At 45.0% G+C, this 25,403-nt stretch overlaps 1 protein-coding gene across 3 annotated transcripts in view; it reads right to left on the bottom strand.

Annotated features, from left to right (window-relative positions):
• The window catches only part of SLC7A6 (solute carrier family 7 member 6), a 35,941-nt gene extending 11,099 nt beyond the window's left edge, over positions 1–24,842 (bottom strand). Inside the window, exons 1-4 of one of the 3 annotated variants that reach the window (XM_043600925.1) lie at positions 24,605–24,842; positions 12,247–12,802; positions 2,351–2,476; positions 311–455 (exon numbers count right to left, since the gene is read on the bottom strand). In XM_043600925.1, coding sequence (XP_043456860.1) covers positions 311–455; positions 2,351–2,476; positions 12,247–12,766 — 791 coding nt within the window. In that variant the 5' untranslated portion in view covers positions 12,767–12,802; positions 24,605–24,842. Of the gene's footprint in view, positions 1–310; positions 456–2,350; positions 2,477–12,246; positions 12,803–14,324; positions 14,557–24,604 lie in introns of those variants that run through there. The other 2 variants (XM_043600926.1, XM_043600927.1) reach the window with 2 other exon arrangements.
• Between the last annotated feature and the right edge of the window lie 561 nt (positions 24,843–25,403).

Genomic DNA, 25,403 nt, shown 5'->3' with positions numbered 1-25,403 from the left:
GTCAGCACCAGAGACGAGGTTCTAACACCTTAGCCCCAGCTGGGTCAGCTACTGCCCACTGAAGGACCTCTCCTTGAGCAAGGACCCTGGGGATCCTTCAGTGTAAACCTGAGGGTGAGGAGCCAGGGGCTTTCCCACCTTCACTCATTCCCAGCTTACCCCCTAATTCCTCCAAGCTAGAGAAAGGGCAGTAGGGAGAAGAAGAAGGAATGAGAGAAAGAGAAAGGAGGAGAGGGAGGAGGGCAAGTGTGCCCACTATTAGCAGGCGTTCCAGCCAAGTTGGGGGGAAAGAGTGTGATCCCACCGTTACCTTTCTGGGTTTTTGATTTCTTCTGTTACAAAATTAAGGGTGTCCCAACCTGAGTAAGAGAAGAGGGCAGAGTAGAGGGCGAGAGAGAGGTCTCCCATGTCCCAGGAGGAACCCTCAAAGGCATCCTGAAAGTGCTCAGAGTGTCCTGTGGGGGCAAAGGCAGGTAGGGGAAGGGGTTCAGGGAGAAGGAAGAGGAAGAAGGAGGGGAGAGATGCAAGGTATAGGGAGAAGAGGAAGAACAGGGAGAGGCAGTAAGAAAGAGGAAGTGAAGAGGGGAGAAAAAAGGAGGAGGGTCAAGAAAAGAAGGGAAAAGCAAGCGGGCAGAGGGAAGAAAAAAAACATAATTTAACACCAAAAGAACAACCACCAGCTCCCTGTACTTTATCACCCCACCCACTCCCTCAAGAAAGTTCATATTCCTTTAGCAAAATTACACAATCTCAGAAAAACAAAAACATTCCTGGCTGCCTTCTGAAGTGATAACACCTTTTCCAAAGCTCTGCTGAATTTCCAAGTGACCTCATGGTAGGCCAGAGTTCTTCCTATTTTTAGAAATAACCCTGTTTTACATTTTTAACTAACAATTAGACCTTCCTGTGGAACTATCTCTTTTGGCCAAGACCACTGCACAATGTAGTCAAACAGTTTTCTCATTCTCATGGAGGGAACTCTGTTGCTCTAATTGCAGGGGCTGCGGTTGCATGCAGCAGGAAATCACAGGCTATGTAGGAACTGGGGTCTTCTTATCTCTCACTGCGCCTAGGGTAGGCCTAAGCCACTTCCACCCGTGGAGAGCCAGCCTAGGCACCTGTCGTTCTCCTTGGAGGCATCTGGAGCCCGCACAGTTGAAAGCCAAGGGAGCAGCACCCAGTTGCCCAGAAGAGAGACCTTCTAGACACACTGGAGGTTTTTTAAACAAGATCCATACTTTTTTTTTTTCTTACAAGATCCATACTTCTAAGGAAGCCTGCTGTAATCCCCTGCAAAAAGCAGACCTATTCCTTCAATGTATCAAAAAGGGATGGGTGTGCAGCAAGAGAAGGGAAAATAGGGGTTTTCATGCCCGAGAGGTGTCAGTCATCATTCACAGCAGTGGTTTCCTAAGGCACAGATCTTGGTAGGAGGCTAATTCAGCTACCCAATTTGACCTGAGATGTTCCTGAGACTCCAGGGATATCCAGATGGCTGGCTGTACTAACTTGGCACATATGCCAAGGTACTGGACCAGAATCACCGAAGGCACTTGAAAACAGAGCTTTCTGAATTCTAAAACCAATAGATCGGAGAAGGGGGTCTCACCTCTCCCTGGTAAATGTAAACACAGCTGAGTTTAGAGACAGACAATATAGAACTGGGTTGCTAAGTAAGTGATTGAGATATCCTTGGCCAAAGACACCACAGGACTTCCCTAAGAGCTCAGGAGACCTCATGAGGCCTTTTACCCTCCCTGCTGGTTTACTCTGATTCAGGAATGAAAAGCTTTCTAAAGCCAACATGTAGGAAAGCCAGTGCTTCATACTATTTTAATATTTTGCTGAGAGCTGACTTTGGGTTCAAATGCTAAATAAAAGCAAAAAGTAAAGACTCCAAAATAACCACTCATTTCTACATTCCATCCACCTTCTATGCACACCTTCCCACTCCTCTCAAGGAGGGCCAAGTCTTCCTACTTGCTGCCTGGAAGTCACAGACCAAAAACAGGGCCACAGCAGGGCTCACTCTATCCCCATCAGCTACATTTATGACCCAATTACACACGACCCAGGTTTCAAGAATCCCTAGGCTCTCAGCTGCCTTCTTGCAATGTTCCCAGCCTCCACAAAGGGAAAACAGCCCTGAGGGAGGGACTGACTCATGTTCAGTTGGCCAAGCCAGCCTGGTCCAAGGAGCCCAGGAACAGATGTCTTACTCTCAATGACAGTCTAGGATATACATAGAATGAGCTGATCAGTTAAGCCAAGATTTCCCATGTCCTCCTCAGGAAATCCACACAAATTCCTGGAGTCATTCACCCTCCTTCCAAGCCCAGGCCCATCTTACCCTGGCACAGTTTAACGAGGCCCATGACAATGATGGCAATGAGCGCTAAGACCTTGGCATAAGTGAACGTGTCCTGCACACGTGTGCCCCACTTGACATAGGCACAGTTGACAAATGTCAGCAGACCTAGAAGGAAAAACATAAAATCACTGGCAGGCTTGAGCTGAGGGCACAGTGACCCAACCTCTCCTTAGAGAGCAACACTTCTGCCCTAACTAAAACCAAAGGGGACAATGATCGAGTCAGAACCACAAGAACAGGCAGATGGAGGGACATCCACCATCTGTCCATCACTGTTGACAAGTTAAGATACAGAGGCATGCATTAACACATATTCATTAATTCTGACAGCCAGAATCATTTTTGGAAATTGCCCCCAGGCCCAGAAATAATAGATTTCACCCACCCTTCCCCACTCAGACTCCCAAGGTTCCAAGCCACCCAAGGCACAAAACATTTCCATGGCCACATTAGAAAGTGGGGACAAGAGAGGTCCATCAATAAATGAGGTGAGTTTAAATACAAGTGGCAAGTCACCTAGGAATTAGAGAGACAATGTTTTGCATGTAAGTATATATTTTTAAAAGCCTGTTATATACCTGACAATTCCACATGCATCCTCTCGATTAATTCTCACAACCTTAAAATACAGGTGTTCCTATTCCCATTTTATAGATAAGGCTAACCACCATTCCTAAGCTTACAAGGACCCCCTCCCCATCCACCCCCTCCATTTCTATCCAAACCTCCTGATTCTCAGTGAGGCCCATGCAAAACGAAGCTTGCTTGGACATTCTCTAGGCTCCTGTCTGCACTGCTGGCTTTACGTTCCAGCTCTTCGTGGACATCAGTGATATCTGGGCCCTATGCAGAGTGTCCCAGCACCTTACTGTTGCTAAACAGGGACTGCTCTGACCCACCAGGAAGACACAAGAACAGAATACAAGAGGCTCCACAGTGACACTGCTAAGTACTGCTCTAAGCCTCCAACAATAGAACTTTTATGTGAACCTCAAACATTATTACAAAATCTTTTGGGTTCATCCTCCAGGCTGCCTCCACCTACTCCTACCCATTTTGCACTCTCTCCTTCAGCCAGACTCTCTTCTTACTGGTGCCATATATACATTTAAAAGAAATGTCCTTTCTTCCTCCTCCTGCCACAGCCAACAACTCCCACTTTCAAGATCTAGTTAAATCCCCACCTCCTCTGTAAAACCTTCCCCAAATATACCAGGCAGTCCCTCACTGAGCTCTCTCTCCCTGAACCCTATGGCATTCCCACTTCACAGCACAGCTTAGTAACTGATGCTATGGTCATACGGACATCTGTCTCATGAAGGTCTCCCCCTTGGGCATGTGCCCATAGAAGACCACAACTATTAGGGGGAAACAAAAGCATATTGTTTTCTTAAGCTTATTGCCAAGCAAAGAGGGGAACTGATAAACTCTGGTTGGAATCAAGATGTTGATGAACTTTGGAGTGTCTGGGTGGCTCAGTCGTTTGAGCATCCAACTCTTGATTTCGGCTCAGGTCATGGTCTTTGCGGTTCATCAGTTCAAGCCCCATGTCAGGCTCCCCACTGACAGTGCGGACCCAGTTGAAATTCTCTCTCTCTGCCCCTCCCCACTTGCACTTGCACGCACCCACACACACTCTCTCTCAAAAATAAACATTAAAAAAAAAGATGGTGATGACTTTCACTTAATCACCAATTCCCTAGAGTGAGGCAATTGTCAGAAAGTTGACATTTCTCTACTCAGATGTGAGGGAGCCTAGAGCCTGTGGAAATAAACATGGTGGCTAAACAGCCTCCATAGCCCTTAAAGACCTTTCACTCAGTACTCTGGCAAATGATACAGGTGCTCACTAGTTAGTCATACGGGGGATGGAGGAAGGCAATGGTCAAAGAGGAGGGAAGGCCAAAGGAATGCATGCTGCTGGCAGGTCTTCCCAGGGACCTGCCCTGCTAATCCAAGTTCTCTGTGGGGGTTAAGCCTAGATCAGCTAGCACAAGGATTACCAAGTTAATAGCCACCAGTAATCCGCAGACCCCTATCCAACACAGTAAGCATATTTTGAGGTATCTGCCAGGCCCCTTCTTGGGAATTGCCCCCCCCCCACCTATCACAGCTGATCACCCAAGGTGAACCTATTCAATTGTCTTTCCCAAGAACACAGAGTGGGGCAGCAAGAAATGGAATCTATCTAACAGTAGCAGAGTTGGGAGACACAGCAAGTCGAAGGTACATACAGGCCCTTGTAACAGAGGAACAAAAACCACAAAAAAGCAGAGGAAGGAAACAGAACTATGAAAAGAAGCAGAGGTGAGAGGGTGTGCAGCTTGTGAGAAAAAGACTAACAGAGAAAGGTGCAGAAATACACAGAAGACAGGGGAGAGAGAGATAAGAGACAGACCAAGAGAGACAGAGAAAAGGGACAAAAAGAGTGACAGACAAAAAGACGGACATACACACAAAGAAAGAGACTATCTCACGATGCCCTAGCTGTGCTCACCGTGCTTGTGCCTTACAGCACCAAGATGTGGCTGCAAGATGGGGGAGAAAAGAAGACGTACTCCACAGCCCCACTGACAGGCACTCCCTCTCACTCCTGTTCCTTCTCCTTCCCTCCATCCTGCTACAAATCTCCCCCCTGGCTTGATCCTCTCAGCACAGAAGTAAATATTGCACATAGTGCAATTCAATGACTCCTGCCAATAAGTGAAAGAAGGCAGCTCTTCGTGGAAATCCCCTCAGAGCCCCTTCTGAATGACAGCTGGAAAGATACAAAAGAGCCTGGTCACAGTGGTTGCCTCTGGGGAAGAAGACCAAAGCTCTGGTGAGGGAGAGACACTTTTTCCACTGTACACTGTTTTACACTGTTATTTACCATGCATAAATGCTTCTTCCTCAGTAAAAATTAAAATACTTAATCTAAAACAACGTGTAGCCAGGGAGCAAGGCCAGAAGTAGGGTGAGGTAAGGAGGGTGTCTGGGACACAAAATTTAAGGAGGTGCTCACTTTCAGGATTGACTGGAGAACCTCAGAATGAGTGCATCCTTTTTTTCTTTTTTTTTTTTTTTTAAGTTTATTTACTTATTTTTTGAGACAGAGAAGGGAAGAGAGAGAGCAGGAGCAGGGGAGGAGCAGAAAGAGAGAGAATCCTGAGCAGGCTCTGCATCGTCAGGGCGGGGCTCATACTTACCAACTGCTAGATCATGACCTGAGCCGAAACCAAGAGTCGGACTCTTAACCAGTGGACCACCCAGACACCCCCAGGTGTCTGGGGGACTCACCCCCAGAGTGAGTGCATCCTTAAATGCTATCCCCGGAGCCTTACTTGCTTCACCATACTCTCAGCCCTGCCAGAGAACAGGGAGCTCCAAGAACAGTCTACCATGCAGAAGCCAAGTCCCCTTAAGGTTTTCCTGATTTTAATTAAGTAAGAAACATATCACTATCTGATCCCACCCCTTCAAGCCTCCCCAAATTCCCAACCCCATCTAGCACCATAGATTCTGTCAGGGCTTAAGCACAAAGCTGAGCCTGGAGGCCAGGTGCTCAGACGCAACTACCACAATTACAACATCCAAGACTTCCCTCTTCTCCCGATCTCATTTCCTGGCTGGAAAGCCTGTACCAGCAAGTGTGGGGTCCATGTGAGGGTCTTCAGTCTCTAGGGACTTTAGCAGATCCATACCCAACCCCAAAGCAGAAACAAATCCCTAAAGTCTCTCTGTGGCAAAAACTGCTAGTTATCTTTTAGTATCTCTTCTTCCATTTTTTCCTTAGTAATAGAAATTTTAGCGTAGTCATGGCCGCCCAAAATAAAGTTGACATTTCCCAGCCTGTCTCCGCAGGCAGGTATGGCCAGATAACTAAGTTCTTGCCCCAGGGATGTAAGCAAACATTCATATAAATAAAACCTCAGAAAGTCTGTTTGAAGGGCAGCACATGCCTTTCTTTGTTCTCCATATCAGCTACAGTGCAGACTTGACAGCTAGAGCGTGAGTAGACATCTTGGACCACCAGCTAGGTAGAAGTCGCATGCTGAAGATGGCAGAGCAGTAAAGCAGAAGGAAGGAACCTGGCTCCCCGAAAAACTATAAAGTCATCCTACCAGCCCCACAATGCTGTGAGAGAAATAAACTTTTAATATGTGAGAGAAATAAACTTCAATATATTTGAGCCATACTGCTTTCGGTTTTCAGTTGTTTGAAGCCGAAATTCATCCTGGATAATACATGTGCCCTACAACAGAACTGTGCCTCTCATATTCTCTTTCTGATGAGGAGATGACTTGGCAACCTGCAGCTATAGTCCCAGTTATGCTGATAGTCACAGCTCCCTTTTCCCACAGCAACAGGGAAAGGAAGGAACCCTTCCAATTCCTCCCACAAACAAGCTGGGTGTTACTAAGGGGCACTCAAGGACACGGGAGTGCAATCCTTAACAACAGCAGCTACAAGGCAGAAGAAGAAAAAAAGCAGGGGAGAGACCATCTACAAATATATTAGGAGAAAAATGTACAACAGTCCAGGAGAAGTAAACCCTTCCAAATGTAAATCCTGGAATCTGGAGCTACCTCTCAGGATGCATATGAATATGTCAGGTATATGCCTTGTTAAGAACCCCCCTTGTTTGTTTGCTTAAAGTTTATTTATTTATTTATTTATTTATTTATTTATTTATTTATTTAGAATATATGTGTGCGCTCATGAACAAGCGGGAAGGGGCAAAGAGAGAGAGGGAGAGAGAGAGAATCCCAAGCAGACTCCAGGCTGTAAACACTGAGCCCAATGCAGGGCTCAAACCCACAAGCCCTGAGATCATGACCTGAGCTGAGATCAAGAGTCAGACTCTTAACCAACTTAGGCACTCAGGCACCCCCTCCTTGTTTTTAATTACACAGATATACACATTTACTCTTATTATCAAACCATTCATGCTCTATACAGGGGTAGACTCCAGGGTCTTTGTACTGCTAAAGACCCAGTCGTTCTGAGGCCTGTCACTTTCAGAACATGAAAGCTGTCTGTCCATAGCAACAACTGACCAAAAAAGGGGAGCATACCCTTCCTTCTCAGAACCCTGGCCATGCCAGTGCCTAAGACAGCAAGAGACAACAGAAAGTTATTCAGGAATTATACGGTGTTTCTTCACTCGTCTCCCCCTTGGCAGTCTCCCTCCCCCATCTCCTCCAGCTCCTGCTCCTTCTCCTCCAGCTCTTCACTGTGGGCCTTGCCAAACAAACCATGGGGGGTGGAGGGTGGGGGAAATGGATCTCAGTGTGAGCAAGCCTCTGCTTTGATGCCAGTGTCAATGCTAAATGACTTCTATACTGAAATCTTTACAGCAAATAATCTCCAATGATACGTGTGAGCCCACACAACAGGCAGGATCCCACGAAGATAAACAGAATGACAACACCTAAGACAGAAACATCGCAATCAAATCAAGTACTCCTGGGCACCTGAGTTATCAAGAATACTGCTGGTCACCTGGCCAGAGAAGGGACCTATGGACCTCAAGAACAGCCATTTTCCCCTACAGTCCCATAAGTAAGAGCCTCTAAGCATACTGAGTCCAATTGGCAGCCTGAGGCCCCACCCACCACAGAAGAGTCCAAGCTCCCAGCACAGATATGAGTAGAATGCACCTTTAGAATAGAGTTTCTCAACCTTGGCACTATTGACATTTGGGGCTAGAAAAGGCTTAATTGTATGAGGCTGTCTTATACTTTATAAGATGCTTGTACTTTATAAGATCTGGCTTCTGCCCACTAGATGCCAGTAGCACCCCTTCCCAGCAGGTGTGACAACCAAAAATCTCTCCAGACCTTGCCAAATGCCTCCTGGGGGAAAAACTCACCTCCGGTTGAGAACCACTGCCCTAGGATAGTAAGTAGCTAAAATAGCCTGCAATTTAAAAAAAGTTGCTAGGATCTCTCTGCCAGTGTAATCTGGGAATAGGGTAAGGGGCTGCTATAAAGCCAGGATTTGAATCAGTAACACCTTCAAGGTCCAAGTAGGTAATACAAGTGAGCAATGGTAAGAATGTCTGGGTATTAAACAAGAGGGAGTGGAGGGCTGTAGCAGACTAAAGAGTGTGTGCTCCTTTAAAGAGAGCAACCACTACTCAAAGGCAGCTGATTGTGTCAGTAAAGAATGTGGGTCCAAGGTTACCAGAACTTTTGGTTTTTCAAAAGAAAGGTCCAGTCCTGATTTTCATATTTTGGCAAGTAATTCAAAATTGCTTACAACACGAGGCCAAACAAATATATCTGTGGGTCAAGTCTGGCCCATGGGGCACCAGCTTGCAGCTCTGACCTGGAGTTGTTATATGGAGACTATCTGGGCCCTTTCTTCTAGAATGGAACTTTAATTGTCTAGCTTGGCATGGTTATAATTTCTGTAGACAGTCTCCCAAACAACAACGTGGACCCCTCTCATATCTCAATTTTAGACTAACTTAATTATCCTATCCCACCTAAATTTCACCATAGTTACAAGTGCAGATTTTGGGGGTTTCCCCCTTAATTATGACCTAATTGGTTTCTTCCAAATTTTTGTCTCTTAAGACCACGTCGCTCTCACTGCCACCCCTGCCCAAAGAGACTCCCTTCAGCACATTCCAGATTTGTTAGATGATGCATCAGCCTGATTCTACACCCTAAGTTCCAAGAAGAGGAGCAAGCTGAACTCCAAAGTCTTGTCAGTTAGAATGAGACATGGTTTTATAACTTCGGCCCGTCTCTGACAATTTCCTGCCTACAGACATGCATTGTGAAAAAGCCTGGGCTTCTAGGATAGGGGCTTGAAGAAATTCTGATCCTGAGTACTCTGGGTAAAAGTACACTTGAATAAAAGCAGCTACAGATGCTATGAATGCACTTCTAAGAAGTGAGGTCTCTTCTCCAATCAAAAGAGCAGTTCCTGATATGGGGATGGGCTTCCTAAGCACAAAAACAATGAGGAAAATCATAAAGGAAAAAAGATTTAGCAAATAAAAATCTTTTGCACATGAAAAATTATATATAGAGGTGTCCTTTGACTTGGTTATTTTTGGAATTCACCCTAAGGCCAACACGAGACCAATGCACAGGCACTCTCAGTTGCTTAGATAAGAGCACAAACTCACAAAACCTTCTAGAAGAAAATTGGGTAACACATGAAGAATCTTAAAACAGTTTATTTCTTTAGACACAAGTATTTCTCTTATATAATTCTACCCTAAAAAAAGATGCAGAAACTCTGAAACTATATATACAAAGACTCCCACAGCAATATTATTTATAATGATATTACAGAACACTTACTATATGCCAGACACAGAGAAGTACTATACATGTATTGATTCATTTACTCCTCACAACCATCTTTTCAGTAGGTACAATTGATATTTCCATTTTACAAATGAGAAGACCAAAGCAACAGTTAACTAACTACTCTAAGGTTAACAGCTAGAAAAACAGCTGGTAAAGCTGGAATCAATCCCAGTCTGGCATGGGAGCCTGTGAACTTAACCACTATACCACACTGCCAGGAACCTACTTATGTGTCCCTAAACCATGTTTTCTAAGAATATATCATGAAAGGGATTAAATATTAAATTTTTAAAAGTATTATACAAACCACACAGAGTATGATCTCAAAAGTACTTGTAAAAAATGAGATAAGCACGGGAAAAAAAAATACCACAGGTATTTCACACAAATAGCAGCAATAGTTCTCTGGGAGTTAAAATTATGGGTGATTTTTCTTTTCTTTTTTCTATTTTTTTGCATTTTAAAAGTGCTTGTAACATTACATATTACCTCTAAACAATAACAGTAAAAGAGACACTACTTTAAAAAATGTTTCTTTTGAAGAACATTCCACAAAACGAAAAAAAAATGATATACTAAATTTAAAATGCAGAATATAAAGTTATATGCAAAGTATGATACCAATTCTATAAAAAGAAAGAAATGAAGACATGATTTAACTATTAAAAGTGCTCATCTTTTGGTGGTAGATTATGGGTGATTTGTGGTCAAGTTAATTTTCTCCTTAATGAATACATTTTATTTTATTTTTTCTTTAATGTTTATTTATTTTGAGAGAGGGGGAGGGGCAGAGAGAGAGGGAGAAAGAATCCTAAGCGGGCTCCACTCTGTCAGTGCAAAGCCCAACGCAGGGCTCAATCTCATGAACCCATGAGATCATGACCTGAGCCAAAATCAAGAGCCAGATACTTAACCAAATGAGCCACCACCTAGGCACCCCCTAACATATTTTGTAATCAGAAAATTATTATTATTTTTTGAAACTGAGAGAGACTGAGAGCAGGGAAGGGGCAGAGAGAGGGCAGGAGGGAGAGAGGACCTGAAGCAGGCTCTCTCAGCAGACAGCCTGATGTGGGGCTCAAACCCAGGAACTGTGAGATCATGACTTAAGCCAAAGTCAGATGCTTAACTGACTGAGCCACCCAGGCACCCCAGAAAATTATTCTTTTTCTAGACAACTCAGTCTGGCCAGAGTTCCCCTGGCCAGACCCTACCAGACATACAATACAGCTGAGTACCCACTTTCCCTCTTCCTGGGGCTATATGTGGAGGGGTTCCCTTTAACATTTGTATTTAACAAATCCTTAAAGTCAGGAGGCCCAGTGTACAGTACAATCCTTTATTGCTAACTCCAAGGTACTCTCAGCCTATTTTTAACACTGTGGATAAACTACACACACTGCCAAAGCTTTTGCAAGCAGAGATACGGAAAGGACAGAGTATAATTAAGTGCTTCTGGCAGCAGAGTGCTTAAGGAACACAGGGAATTCTGGGCCACTTCTCAGCTAAAACACTAGCTCTACAAGACTGTGTAAATTCACAGCAATCTTCTTTCTTTTCAGTGACTTTAGGCAGAATCACTCTTCACCACCTCGTAAGAGAAAAAGGAAAATAAAGAGGGATGAACTGGAATCTCTCAGGTTCTGTCCTCAGAAACCCAAATATGGGCTAGAAGCCACCTTCCTGTCACTGGCCACAAGCAGAGCTTGTTTACAAAGTCAGTGTAAAGAAATCTGAAACACCAATGGGAAAAAGCCATTTTGGTGTGGTGCCTGCTGCTTAGAATGGGCTGCAAAGAGGGGCACCTGGGTGGCTCAGTCGGTCAAGCATCTGACTTCAGCTCAGGTCGTGATCTCACAGTTTGTGGGTTTGAGCCCCGTGTCGGGCTCTGTGCTGACAGCTCAGAGCCTGGAGCCTGTTTAGGATTCTGTGTCTTCTCTCTCTGCCTCTCCCATGCTCATGTTCTGTCTCTCTCTCTCTCAAAAATAAACATTTAAAAAATTAAAAAAAAAAAACACAATGGGCTGCAAAGAGTGGAAGTGGCAGGGAGCAGGAGTCCTATGGGCCTGATGGGTAACACCTTGGGACCCCCTCACCCCCCACCCCCAACAATCTAGAGAAGCTCTTTTCTCAGCCTCTAAACTGGTTTGTTTTCTTTTTTGTTAACTGGATTAAGATAAAAATCTGGGAAGCAAAATAAAGTCCTCAGCACTGAGGTTTTTTTTCTGGGTTAAGCCACAAGTAGTGCTATTGACTCCAATCAAAACATCTGATAAGACATGCACCAACCTGTCACATAGACTGGAGCACAGAACTCTGTAACAGTCAAGAGTTGAAGGAATGTGAGGCACCAAAAGCCACAGACTCAAATTTCTCTCATCTCTATCCCTTACCCTTACTTATCTCTCAGGGTTAAATGGCTTTGGTGAAATTACTTCTTCAAAAGGTAAGATGCCTCTCTTCCTCCCATAAAGCAAAATATACTGTTCAAATATGAGGTACCATTAGCATTATTAAAGGAACCCACATCCTCAAACATACTTTGCCACTAAACCCCAGACTTACATATGCAAGCAGCAGCGAGGAGACGGCAGGCCAGGTACGGGGGATCACAGGTGGGGAACGAGGGCTGGATGATGTAGTTGGCGAAGGTGATGGCAATGATGGCCTGACTGGTGGGCTCAACAATTAGCAAGGAGGCCCAAAGGCGGATGAAGGCAATGAAGCCCCCAAAAGCTTCTAGAATATAAGCATAGCTGGCCCCAGACTTGGTGATGGTAGTCCCCAGCTCCGCATAGCAAAGGGCACCAACAACTGAGAAAAGCCCACCAATGGCCCATATGACTAGTGACAATCCATAGGAGGCAGTGTATACCAGCACGCCTTTGGGTGAAACAAAGATTCCTGAGCCAATCATGTTGCCCACCACCAGGCTGACCCCATTCAACAGAGAGATCTCCTTTTTTAGCTGCATAGTTTCCATGGTCCGTTGAGGTTGCATGCTGACATCTTTCTCTCTGGGCTGGCTGGCCTCAGGAATGAGATGGTAGGTTGGCGTGGGGCTCTCCAGCTCCCTGGCTTCCATGGCAAATGTCTCCTTCACACTTATGTTTCCTGTGGCCTGGCAAAGAATATAAGTGTATTAGTCTAGGGCAGGAGCTGGTGAGTCTCTGGTTTAGAGAACTGCAAAGCCAACCTCTTTTGTAGGAATGGCATGCCTTGCACATAGATCTAAATACAATGACCTTGTATCAGTTCCCACCACAGGACACAGAGAAATAAATGGAGGTAGGCAGACATCTAGTGCTCCCAAGAAAGATGACAATGACAGGGTTCAGGTGATGGCAACTTCCAACAAGAGGTACCTGGCTTGACACCCAGCCATTAGGTTGGCATTAGGCCTAGCCATAGCACGGATTCTCCCTAAGGTATACGTTTTAGTCTGGTTAGTTTATGAGACCAGTGCTCTAACCCCTGAGCTACAGAGTCTAGTTTGGTCAGTTTAAAACCTGCAAACCAGGGGTGCCTGGGTGGCTCAGTCAGTTAAGCATCTAGCAACTGATTTCGGCTCAGGTCATGATCCACGGTTCATCAGTTCAAGCACCAATTGGGCTCTGGGGCTCTGTGCTGACAGTGCAGAGCCTGCCTCGGATTCTCTCTTTCTTTCTCTCTCAAAATAAATAAATAAACTTAAAAACAACAACAACAACAACAAGCTGCAAACCTGACCTGCAGAGACCCAACTCCCAGCACCAGGTACATAGCCCTAGCCAGCCTGATAGGTCCCTCACTGCCCAAACCCACTCACCTCCATCCAAACATAAACAGGAACTCCTGCAGTATCTAGCCACATGCAGAGAAGTCTGTAGCTACTCTCAGGCCAGCAAAAAATACGAAAGAATATGAGCAGGTGGTGAGAAGGACTAGGAAGATGCTAAGACCAGGGCCATTACAAAGACTAGACCAAGGAGAGGATCTTCATGAAAATACACACCTGTGTGTTGCTAAGTCCACCACTTCCACCTTACTTCCCTCATTGCTGCTTTCCCCGTTCAACACATCTCTTTTTCTAAAGTGCCCAGAAAAAGAGACAACAAGACCAGATGGAGAAAGAACACACAGAGGGCACCCTAACCTGGGGCTCAACTGCTATCTGTTTATTTGTTTTCCTTCTCAGCATGTGCCTCTCACTACCATCTGGGTTGCAAAGAGATTCTCCCAGAATAGGACCCAGGAATTCTGACACTCAATCGGAGCTACATGACTTTTCTTATCCACAGACCTGGCATCGGAAGGCATCCTATATGGAGATGGCACACACACTACTACTTTTGGTTTAGAGTTGGGCCAGTCCAGAAACCTCAGGAAAATTAGACTCCACACCAATCTTCATATAAAGAACCCAGAATCTGTCAGAGGAAGACAAGAACCTTCCTATGCCCCAGGAATCAGGAATTCAGATCACCTATTTACTCCCCCCTCATGTTCTGGATAAAGGAATCCTGTAAGCCGTTTGATTCCCACCCAGGAGTCAGTCTTTTAAGGTCACAGAGATAATTTCCAGGGATAAGAATGAGATCAGTACATCATCTTCCCAGAAGCCTCTCATCTACTTAACAAAGATGGAGATGCCAGAACCTTACCTCATGGAGCTCAGAGTAAGGGAACCACAGCCACTCAAGAGTAAGTAGTTCTCAGGGAAAACTCCAGTCTCCACAGCTCCATCCAAAACTCCTGCCTTACCTGTTCCGGTCCCCTTCCAGAGTCTGGATTGGAGGCGAAGTGAAAAAAACTCCTCTGGGCACTGATAAGCCTTCTCTCACTCCCAGAGTGGAGCCAGCCTACCTCCGCTTAGATGAGAACTGGCTTTAAGGCAGCACCACTCTTCCTTTCACTCCTGGCACCAAGCCATGCAGGTTTCCCTCTGCAGGCACAGACACGTGGGAACATACTTGTTTTCACGTGTCTGTCAGCTGAGCCAAAGCAACCATGAAAACAAACTTGAAAATAGCAGAGGAGCTTATATTCTCCCATGAGTCAGGTGCAGAGAGATCTAGATTGCCTTTTCCCACCCAATTCAACCCAGGGCAAGCAGAGAAACCTGGTCCCTGGTCCCAGTACCCATTCCAGCCTCTCCCCTATTCCATCAAACCCTAGCTAGCTGGCGGGAGGAGGCTGGGGCTCCCACACATTCTTGTTTGGACTTCTGACACCAGATGTATGGTTTTCCACACAACAAGCAATTTTGCAACACTTAACTTACTCCTGACACTATCCACCTGGAGATCTCACAGGTTAAGAGCTCGGTCCCACAAAACTTTCCCCTCTTCCGATGCCAAATGCAGGTTCAGGTTGTTACCAGGGCTTCCAATATGCCTGGCTATAAATTGAAGGGTCCCACTGCCCCCTCCTTGGGTTCAATTAATTTGTTCGAGTGGCTCACAGAAAAACAGTTTACTTACTAGATTACCAGTTTATTAAAAAAAGATATAATTCAGGGGGGGGGCACCTGAGTGGCTCAGTCAGGTCATGATCTCACAGCTTGTGAGTTCCAGCCCCAGGTAGGGCTCTGTGCTGTCAGCTCAGAGCCTGAAGCCTGCTTCAGATTCTGTGTCTCCCTCTCTCTCTGCCCCCTTCCCATCATGCTCTGTCTCTCTCTCTCCCTCAAAAACAAATAAACATTAAAAAAAATAAGAAAAAAATAAAAAGGATATAACTCAGGAAGAGCCAGATGGAAAAGATGCTTAGGGCAAGGTATATGGAAAGGGGTGTGGACTTTCCATGCTCTCTCTGAGCAAGCCGCTACTCACCCAGCACCTCCACCTGTTCACCAACCTGGGAGCTCTCCAAACTCTCTCCTTATGGGATTTTTAAGGAGGCTTCATTACAAAGGCATGATTGATGAAAATCATTGGCCATTAGAGATTGACTCAATCTCCAGCCCCTCTCCCCTCCCCAGAGGTCAGACTGAACCTAAATTACCAATCTCCTAATCACAGGTCTGGTTCCTCTAGCAACCAACCTCCATCCTTAGGAGATCAAGATGTTTTCCAAAAATCACTTCATTAACATAAACTCAGAGGTATGGTTGAAAGGGGATTGTTATATAAATAACAAAAGACATCCATTTCACCTTTATTGCCCTTGAACTATTTCAGGAATTGAGAACAAACACAAATATTACAACAAAAAGCCCCTATGGCTCTTATATAGGAAATTATAGGAGCTGTGTCTAGAAACAGTTGATGAAGACCAAATATATATTTAATCACAAATTAGATTTAAGATGTAGAAAGATAGGGAAAGCATCACTCCCACTCCAACGACAAGAAAAAGCCAAATAATCTACATAACTGATATGATTTGGAGTGTTGGGGTTTGGAGATGACGGCTAAGAAAGAATTCTTGGTATGTCTTCAGTACAAAAAAGGTAGTTTCATTAAAGCACAGGGACAGGACCTGTGGACAGAAAGAGCTGCACTGGGGTTGTGCGGAGGAACCAATCTTATACTTGGGAGTTGGGGAAGGTAAAAGGTACCTGGAGGTTTCCAAACAGACTTTCATATGCTAAAGACACACAGGATCCTAGGGGCCTAGGTATTGTCAAGCTAAGGTTGTTTTTCCCTCTAGCAAAGTATAAACATTAAGATAGTTGGGAGTTCCTGAAAGAATATCATACTCTGCCTATCTCAAATATCAGTCAGTGGGCAGTGGGTTATATATTTAATTTTATCTACAGTTCCTCAGCTTTGTTTCTTACATCAAAAGCTGTGACTTTTCTTGAAGCCATCAGAGAGCTAAGGTTACAGGGCAACCAAGTGGACTGAAATTTAAGGAAAAAAAGGCACCTCCACGGAGAGATGTAAGGTCTGGCTGGTCTGTGGCAGAGGGAGAATGGTGGGACCAATATACAGGCAGGTAAGTAGAATTCAGGTATAATTTTTAATGAATTACTAAAGGTCTAGCATGGGTTAGGGGCACATGGGTGGCTCAGTCGGTTAAGTGTCTGACTCAGTATTTTGGCTCAGGTCATGATCTCACAGTTTGGGAGTTCAAGTCCCACCTGCACTGACAGTACTGAGCCTGCCTGGAATTCTCTCTCTCCCTCTCTTTCTCTGTCCCTCCCTGCTTGCTCTCTCTCTCTGTGTCTCAAAATAAATAAATAAAACTTAAAAAAAAAAAAACAATAATAAAGGTCTAGTGTGGGTTAGCAAGAGCATAGACACTTAGACGTTTTTTCTCCACAGATCTCTGTGGATTGGATGCTCATAAAAAATTCTAGGCAGGAGGCCAGAGAGAGCCTCTCCGTAGTGCTAGTCTGGAGAAGGAAAGAAATCACTATTCCAGGAAAAATACAAAGGTCCACCAGGTGCCCTCTCTAGAATAAATTTTTTTTTTTTAACGTTTATTTATTTTTGAGACAGAGAGAGACAGAGCATGAACGGAGGAGGGTCAGAGAGAGGGAGACACAGAATCTGAAACAGGCTCCAGGCTCTGAGCTATCAGCACAGAGCCCGACGTGGGGCTTGAACTCACAGACAGAGATCATGACCTGAGCTGAAGTCGGGCGCCCAACCGACTGAGCCACCCAGGCACCCCTAGAATAAAAATCTTAACACTGCTGGGGAAAGAGTGGCAAAACTCTGCCACTCCCAAGGCAGCTAGGGCAGGGTGAAAGAAAAATAAAACAACCCTTTATTCCTGGGGGAAGGCAGGACATTCTGATCCAGACCATTAATGATAGCCTACCTCTGGGCCAAGAGCAGGATCACCAAAAAGATCCACACCCCTCCCTTTTCTCCCCCCACTCAGATCCAGAAAAACAGGGCCTGCCTAAGACTGAGGCTGAACCAAGACAACAGAGAATCCCTGCTCCCCACCACCAGCAACAACAACAACAAAAGCAACCAGCAACAACAACAACAAAAAGACCTAAAGCTGAGGGCAAAGCATAAACATTGAAGAAAAAACCCTCCCTCCAGCAAACCAATGCTAAGCGCAAGGAAACACCAGAGGAATTTGAAGCCATGTGTGCACCTAAGGTAACCACAAGAACAACAAAACCCAAACCCAACTCAGGATTGATGGAGGGAAGGGGGTAGGAGATGGGCTAGACGGATGATGGGTATTAGGAGGGCACGCGTTATGATGAGCACTAGGTGTTGTATGAAAGTGATGAATCACCGAATTCTGCTCCTGAAAATAACTAACTGACTAACTAACTAACTATGATTGGGGCCCCTGGATGGCTCAGTCTTTTAAGCATCTAAGGCTCTGGTCATATCTCACAGTCAAGAGATTGAGGCCCTCCTCGGGCTCCACGCGGGGCATGGGGCCTGCTTAAGATTCTCTCTCTCCCTTGGGGTGCCTAGGCGCGCAGTCCGTTAAACATCCGACTCTTGATCTTGGCTAGGGTCATGATCTAACAGTTTGTGAGTTCGAGCCCCACATCGGTCTCTGTCCCTCCCCTGCTTATGAGGGCTTGTGAGTGTACTCTCTTTCTCTGTCAAAAAAATAAAAAATAAACTTAAAATAAAAGATACTCTCTCCCTCTGCCCCTCCCCTGCTCGTGTGCGTGCATACTCTCCCTCTCTCTCAAAACATAAAAATATAAAATACAAAATAACTATGATTAATACATTAAATGCTCTAATGGAAAAGTTGGGCAGCATACATAAACAGGTGAAATTTCAGCAGAGAGATGAAAACCACAAAAGTCAAAACGGGAAAAAAAGTAAAAACCTAGAACAGTATCAAATGGTCTATGGTAAATATAAAAAAAAATACTTTTTGAAAAAAAAACTCTTTTGGGGGGCCATTTAATTGCTGTAGAATATAGCTGACTGCCTCAAGTAAAAATTCACTAGCAGTGAATTGTGGATTTATAGCATATATGAAAGTGAAATGTATGACAATGACAGCACAAAGACAACAAAGAATTGGAAATTATACTGTTGTAAGGTTCTCGTATGTGAAATAATGTAACATTACTTAAAAAAAAAACTAAACTAAAGGGGCACCTAGGTGGCTCAGTTGGGTAAGCATCCGACTCTTGATTTCAGCTCAGGTCATAATGTCACAGTTTGTGAGTTTGAGGTCTGTTTTGGGCTCTGGTTTGACAGCACCAGAACCTGCTTGGGATTCTCTCTCTCCTCTCTCTCTACTTCTCCCCCACATGCATTCTCTCCTTCAAAATAGGTAAATATTAAAAACAAAACTAAACTAAAAAGATTAAAAGAAGGGGTGTAAATAACAAGCCAACAGTGGAAATAAAACATAAAAAATACACAAACCAAAAGTAAGTGAACTAGGTCAGAGAAAAATAAATGTCATATCACACTTACCTAAAAAACAAAACAAACAACAACAAAGAAAGGGACTCATAACTACAGAAATCAAACTGGTGGTTGCCAGAGGGGAGGGAAGTGAGGGGATAAGCAAAACAAGTGAAGGGGATTAAGATGCACCAACTTCCAGGGATGCTTGGGTGGCTCAGTCAGTTAAGCACCCAACTCTTGATTTCAGCTTAGGTCATCATTTCACAAGATCTGCACTGACAGTGTGGGGCCTGGTTGGGATTCTCTCTCTCCCTACTTCCCCCCCCCTCAAAATAAATAAATAAACTTAAAAATAATAAAATAAATAAGACGCAGATGAAAAATACAGCATAGAGAATATAGTTAATATTGTAGTAATGGTGTATGGTGACAAATGGTAACCACACTTATCGTGGTGAGCATGCATTGAATCGTGGAATCACCATGTTGTGCAACTAACATAATGTTGTATGTCAACTATACTTAAATAATAGACATTTTTTAAGAAAGCAGAAAAAAAGACATATGGAACTAATAGAAGCAGAAGACAAGTAGCAAGAAGGAAGATTTTAATCCAACCATCTCAATAATAACATGAAATATAAATGATCTAAACATACCAACTAAAAAACAGATACTGACAAATAAAAATGCAAAACCCAACATGTAGTCTACAAGAAACCTGCTTTAAATATAAAGACATAAGTAAACTATAGGTAAAACGACAGGAAAAAAATAAACCATGCAAACACTAATCAAAAGAAAGATGGAGTAGCTATAGTACCATTATATAAAATAAACTTCAGAATAAGAAATACTGCTAGGGATAAAGAAGTCAATTAATCAAGAAGACAATTCTAAATATATATTTCCTCCAACAACAAAGTTTCAAAATACATAAAGTGATATATATCTAAAAAGAGAAATACACAAATCTACAATTATAGTTGGAGACTTCAAAGCACCTCTCTCAGTTGTCACTAGAATAGACATAAAATTAGCAAGATCGAGGGGTACCTCGTTGGCTCAGTCAGTAGAGCATTCGACTTTTAATCTCAGGGTCATGAGTTCAAGTCCCACACTGCATGTGGAGCCTACTTTAAAAAAATCAGCAAGATCTAGAAGACCTGAAAACGGAATGTGCCAACAACATAGCTCTTGTCTAAGTAATTATGTGACTTCTGAGAAAAACAAACAAAAACTGGCAACTGCAATAGGGTTTACCTCCATCCAGGAGACGGGGGGGCAGGCTAGGGGTAGGAGGCAGCCTTCTAGCAGGAAAAACACTACTTTGGCTCCTCAAATTTCACAACAGAGTATCAACCCTACTATCTACTCTGTTGGTATCAGAGCACAGTTAGGAACCCTCCCTCAGGTGCTACCTGAGGCCTTTAAGACCAATTCCAACCTACTTATCAGGTCCTTATCACTACACCCCCCCACACCCACCCCTACCTCCAACCCCCGCTGTCCCACCCAAGGTCCTATCACACTAAATTCCTTGCGGCTTCCAGAACCTGGAATAGTCCAGGGTTCCTAGAGCCCATCAGACAAACACACCTTTGTTCGTACTGAGCCTCTGCTTCTAACACCCTACTTCTCTCACCTTTTCCCCAACATCCTGGCTGCCATCTTTCTCCACCCATCTCCTTGTGTCTGTAAGGTTTCTAATACATACTTCTGCCTTAGCAGCCACCTCATTCTGTTGCATTTACTTACCTTCAGTCTCTCCCAACTAGTTAGTAAGTTCCTTGTCTGTTTTAACAGCACCCAGTACAAGGCCCAGCACAGGCTTGGTACTCAATCTGTGATCACTCCATAAAAATATACCAAGAACAGGGGCACCTGTTAAGCATCTGACTCTTGATTTCAGCTCAGGTCATGGTCTCGTGGTTTGTGAGTTTGAGCCCCACAATGGGCTTTGCACTGACAGCCAGGAGCCTGCTTGGGATTCTCTATCTCCTTCTCTCTCTCTACCCCTCCCCTGCTCACTCTCTATCTCTCTCCCCCCACAAAAAATACAAATAAATAAATACCAAGGACAAAAAATAGCTAAAAGAGAAAATACACAACAAACCCTACTAAAAGTCTAACACCTTGGGCCACCTACTCACCTGCTTGCCAGAACAACAAACAAACAAGGCTTAACTAAATGAAGTGATCATTCAGAGAATTCAGTCTGAGATGGTGGTTTTTATCATTTTGTCAAAGTACTTGTTCTTTAGATGATGAAAGAGGAAAAAAAGGATAAAAAGCAACTATGACTACAATAATGGTTTTGAATTCAAGTACATTTAATTAGTTGCCACAGTATCTACATACATTCTCAAAAAGGCAATCCTTATCTGTGAGATGCATTGTTTGTCCTATCCCCACAGAAATGGGATGAAAATCAAGGAGCTCATAACTAAGCCACTATCTCCAGCTAAGTAGCCTGGTATCTGGGGGGAAGAGTGTAGAACAAAATCTTACCAGATCACCCTCTCTGAACTGGCTATCCTTCTGTCTTCAGTTTTTATCCAATTGATAAGAAAAATCGGTATGTGAAGATCACAAACAGTATCGGATTCTCAGTCTCTCTCACACAGTCTCTAAAGTCACTACCTAAGACAATTTCCATTAAATCATTCAGTGTACCCTATAAGTTCCTGTTTTGAAAAACTAGTCTTAAACCCTGCCTGTAAGGGCACAATGCAGTTTTCTAGCAGGTTTTCATACTATTTTACAGCTCCTCTAAGCAGATAATAAAGGAATTCATCAGACTACTGAAACTGCTTCATGAAAACTTAACCATGAAACTATCACATCCAATTTCAGGGGGAAAAAATAATCTTTCAGCGTTCAATTACAAGGAATACTTTACAAGCTGGATTTAAAATCTCTTTTACAATGGGTAACTATGAGGGAAAATGCTGTTGAGAAAAATATCAAAATCTTTTTTTTTTTTTTTTAATTTTGTTAACGTTTATTTACTATTGAGAGACAGACACAGAGCGTGAGCAGGGGAGGGCTAGAGAGAGGGCAGACACAGAATCCCAAGCAGGTTCCAGGCTCTGAGCTGTCAGCACAGAGCCCGACACAGGGCTCAAACTCACGAACTGTGAGATCATGACCTGAGCCGAAGTCGGTAGCCCAACCAACGGAGCCACCCAGGCACCCCTCAAAATCTTAACTGTGGTAAAAATATAGAGGACTCTCTTTTCTATACACCTCTGAGCTTTATATATTTTCCACAATTAGTATACATTAATTTTCTTAATGTTTAACTGTATCTATATAATATACACACACATACTTACACTCCTATAAAACAAAAAAGTGATGTGACTCTATATTTATCTTTTTACCTAAGAAAATAGGAAACTCAAGATCCAACTCAGTTCCCAATCACAGTGAACAGATAACCTTACTTTCAACAGTACATGGTATCTATTCTTTTCCATGACTTTGGTTTTCAATTTCTTTTTAACAACCTCATTGCAAGTATCTTTCATTATGAACCACCACAATTACTCTTTAGAAAGAGATATAATTTAATATATGTACAATTTATATAATACAGAGTTATATAATTTTTAATTATATATGAGCCATTCTCATCACTAGTATCCTGTTCATAGTGTGCAAAAATAACTGAAATTCTTTACAAATCACAAAGATCCAAGAAAGTTAACAGAGGACAGAGCAACAACATTCACCTGTGAGGAAATGAACAAACATCACACTTCCACAAGCTGCCTCATTATGAAGGGTCAGGTATTGAGAAGAAAATTAAGCCTCCACATCAAGGCCTAATTCCACCTGTCTGTCTTGGCCACTTAACCCCTGCAACAAAGAGTAAGAGGCAGCTTATCAAAAAACGAGCCTAATAAGCAGCTGGATATCTCCCTATGTAAAATGTATGTTTTATATGCCTGGCAGGGACAGCATTCTCAACTGAGAAGTTCCATCACACTCACAGTGGAGTGTAACTGAAGCCACCAGCCCACACATGTGTCAGAGAAGTAGCTCGGTCATCTCAAATCATGCATATCTAGACTGCTGCTGCTCCCGGAGTCCCAGGTCCTGTGAGCACTGTTTGCGTCACTTTTGTAGAAACGTATCCACATCCTGGAGGCTACAGCAGGAAGCGCACAAGACAGAGGTCAGGAAATTTCCTGTACCAAGAAGTGCCAAGGAGATAAGTCACATAACTGGTATTTACTTCTGGTCTGCAATAAAAATATGTCCGCAGCCAGAGAGAGAAGAAGAAAGACAGGGAAAAACCGGGTTTGTGGTTTTCCACATACTTGTCAGGAGAGGGAAATCAAATATAAGAACTCAAATGACAGTCTGAGACCAAAGTTGGGAAGCAAAAGCCGTGAGCGCACAACGGCACCTTAGCAAAGTAGGCAGCCTGGGCAGCTTCCTCCTAAGGGCTTCACAGCAAACAGAGACGAAAATGAGCTCAGGAAGCACTCAGACTTTCAAAAGTCTGCTGCCCCCAGATCTTCAAATCAGGGAGCAGCTCTCAGAGAAGCACCAGATGGCTGAGCACTCTGCTAACACGATGCTAGATTCGCTGGCAGTGCTTTTTTTCCCCCATCAAGGGCAGAGACTGAATTCTTTTGAACTGTGTCACCAAGCCCACAGCCCAGTGCACACAAGAGGTACTCAAAACCGTCTGTTAAATATTGATTCCTATTTATACCGACCATTACACAACGTGGTACCCACACTGTTTGCCTAGCGCTTAGTGAAGAATTCTCAGAATGTTTTACAAATATCTCTTTCCATTTACAACGTGAGACGATCAAACAAGATGACAGGACATGAGACGGGAGGAGGAACCTTCATGGCAGCAGCACGCGGTTCCCTAGCCCTGCAAGCACCCCCCCCCCCAAGACAATCTCGCAGCATCCCAAGCTCTGATCCTGCAGGACATCCTCAGAGTCTTGCACGCCGTCTTTCTCGCTTGCAGAGTTTCTCACAGCACAGGCTCGCTTTCTTCCCGTCACGCTCACCCTGGAGCACCTCTCAGTCTCTTACACAGCGTCACGCTCAGGGCCTCTGTCGCCAGAGTCTCCCTCTCAGTCTCTCGCACACTCCTGGAACCACCCTCACACGCTCAGAGAATCACCCCCAGGCTCTGGGTGTCACACACACAGCCTCCCGCTAGTCTGGGGGGGGGGGTGCCTCACGCACACGAGTCTCCTTCACACCAAAGTCTCTCCCGTACTGTCAGCATCATCTCACACACTCTCGGCGTCATCTTCTCACTCAGGGTCTTTCTTGCACACTCACAGTCACCCTCAGACTCAGGGGGGTCGCTCACACACACATACTCACACAGACACAGTCTGATACGCTCAGTCTTACACTCAGGGTTCCCCACACTCCTGGAGCCACCCTCACGCTCGCGGTCCCTCTTACACGCACAGCGTCACCCTCTGGCACGCTCTCACCGCGGCGTCTCTCACGTGCCACCCGCCCGCCTACCCCGCGCCGGGGTTGGCGGGCCCGAATTCCGCATGCGGCGACTGCGGCGGCGCGGAGAGTTCGGCCTCCAAGACGCGGCCCCCGGCCCCGGCCCCGCTTCCCCCGCGCGCCCGCCCGCGGCCCGTTACCTCGCGGTAGCCAAGCGCCAACAGGATGCTCAGTAGCTCGACCGCCACGGCCGCCCGGGCCGCTGAGGCCCCGCCCCCGCCACGTCACGCGCCGCCGGATCGCGACAGCGCGCGCCGCGTCGGGACAGTACGCCTAGTTCCGTGCTGAGTCCGCAGGCTGCGGCGCCTCTGGGCTTAGGGGGCATCGCGGCGGCCTCAGGGATCAGAAGGCCCTGCTCCGTGTGCCGTCCCGACGTCTGCGTGCACTTGGCTGCCTGTCCCCAGGCGGGCCGTGACCTGGGCCCAACCACCCTCGCTCTAAATGGCCCCCGCAGCCCGTTCCTTTATGGCTTTTGGCCATACAGCTTACACAAGTTGCGCTAGATAGCCTCCATACCCTGTTCTCAGCCAACCCCTCCGCTACGCACCCTAGGAAGACACAGACCCAAGACGTTTTCTCCCAAACTCCTAGCTCAGCCCAGCTCCCGTCCATCGAAGCCTCAGCAGACACATGGACACTAACTGGCTTCTGTAACCAACCCCCCGCCTCCCTAGGGCTCAGGCTGGGGGACATTTTTTGATCCTTATCTTGTCTGACCCTACTGACACTCTCTTGGGGGAGCTGCACCCTCCTATCCTCTTCCTCTACCTCGGCTGCTGCTTCACCATCTCCTTCTAGGGGTCCTTCCCTTCTGATAGCTCTGGGGATCTTATAGGGTCTCTCTGACCTCTTGGACAGCTGAGCCTTCCCCCTTAGCTTCCTGTCCACAACCTCAAGCCATAGCTCTCTCCTGGGCCATGGAGTCATTTCCCACAGACA

The sequence above is a fragment of the Prionailurus bengalensis genome, chromosome E2, assembly GCF_016509475.1.
Source record: "Prionailurus bengalensis isolate Pbe53 chromosome E2, Fcat_Pben_1.1_paternal_pri, whole genome shotgun sequence".
NCBI classification, from domain to species: domain Eukaryota; kingdom Metazoa; phylum Chordata; class Mammalia; order Carnivora; family Felidae; genus Prionailurus; species Prionailurus bengalensis.
The sequence above is the reverse complement of the archived record's forward strand: the minus strand, read 5'-3'. Positions and strand labels throughout refer to the sequence as shown.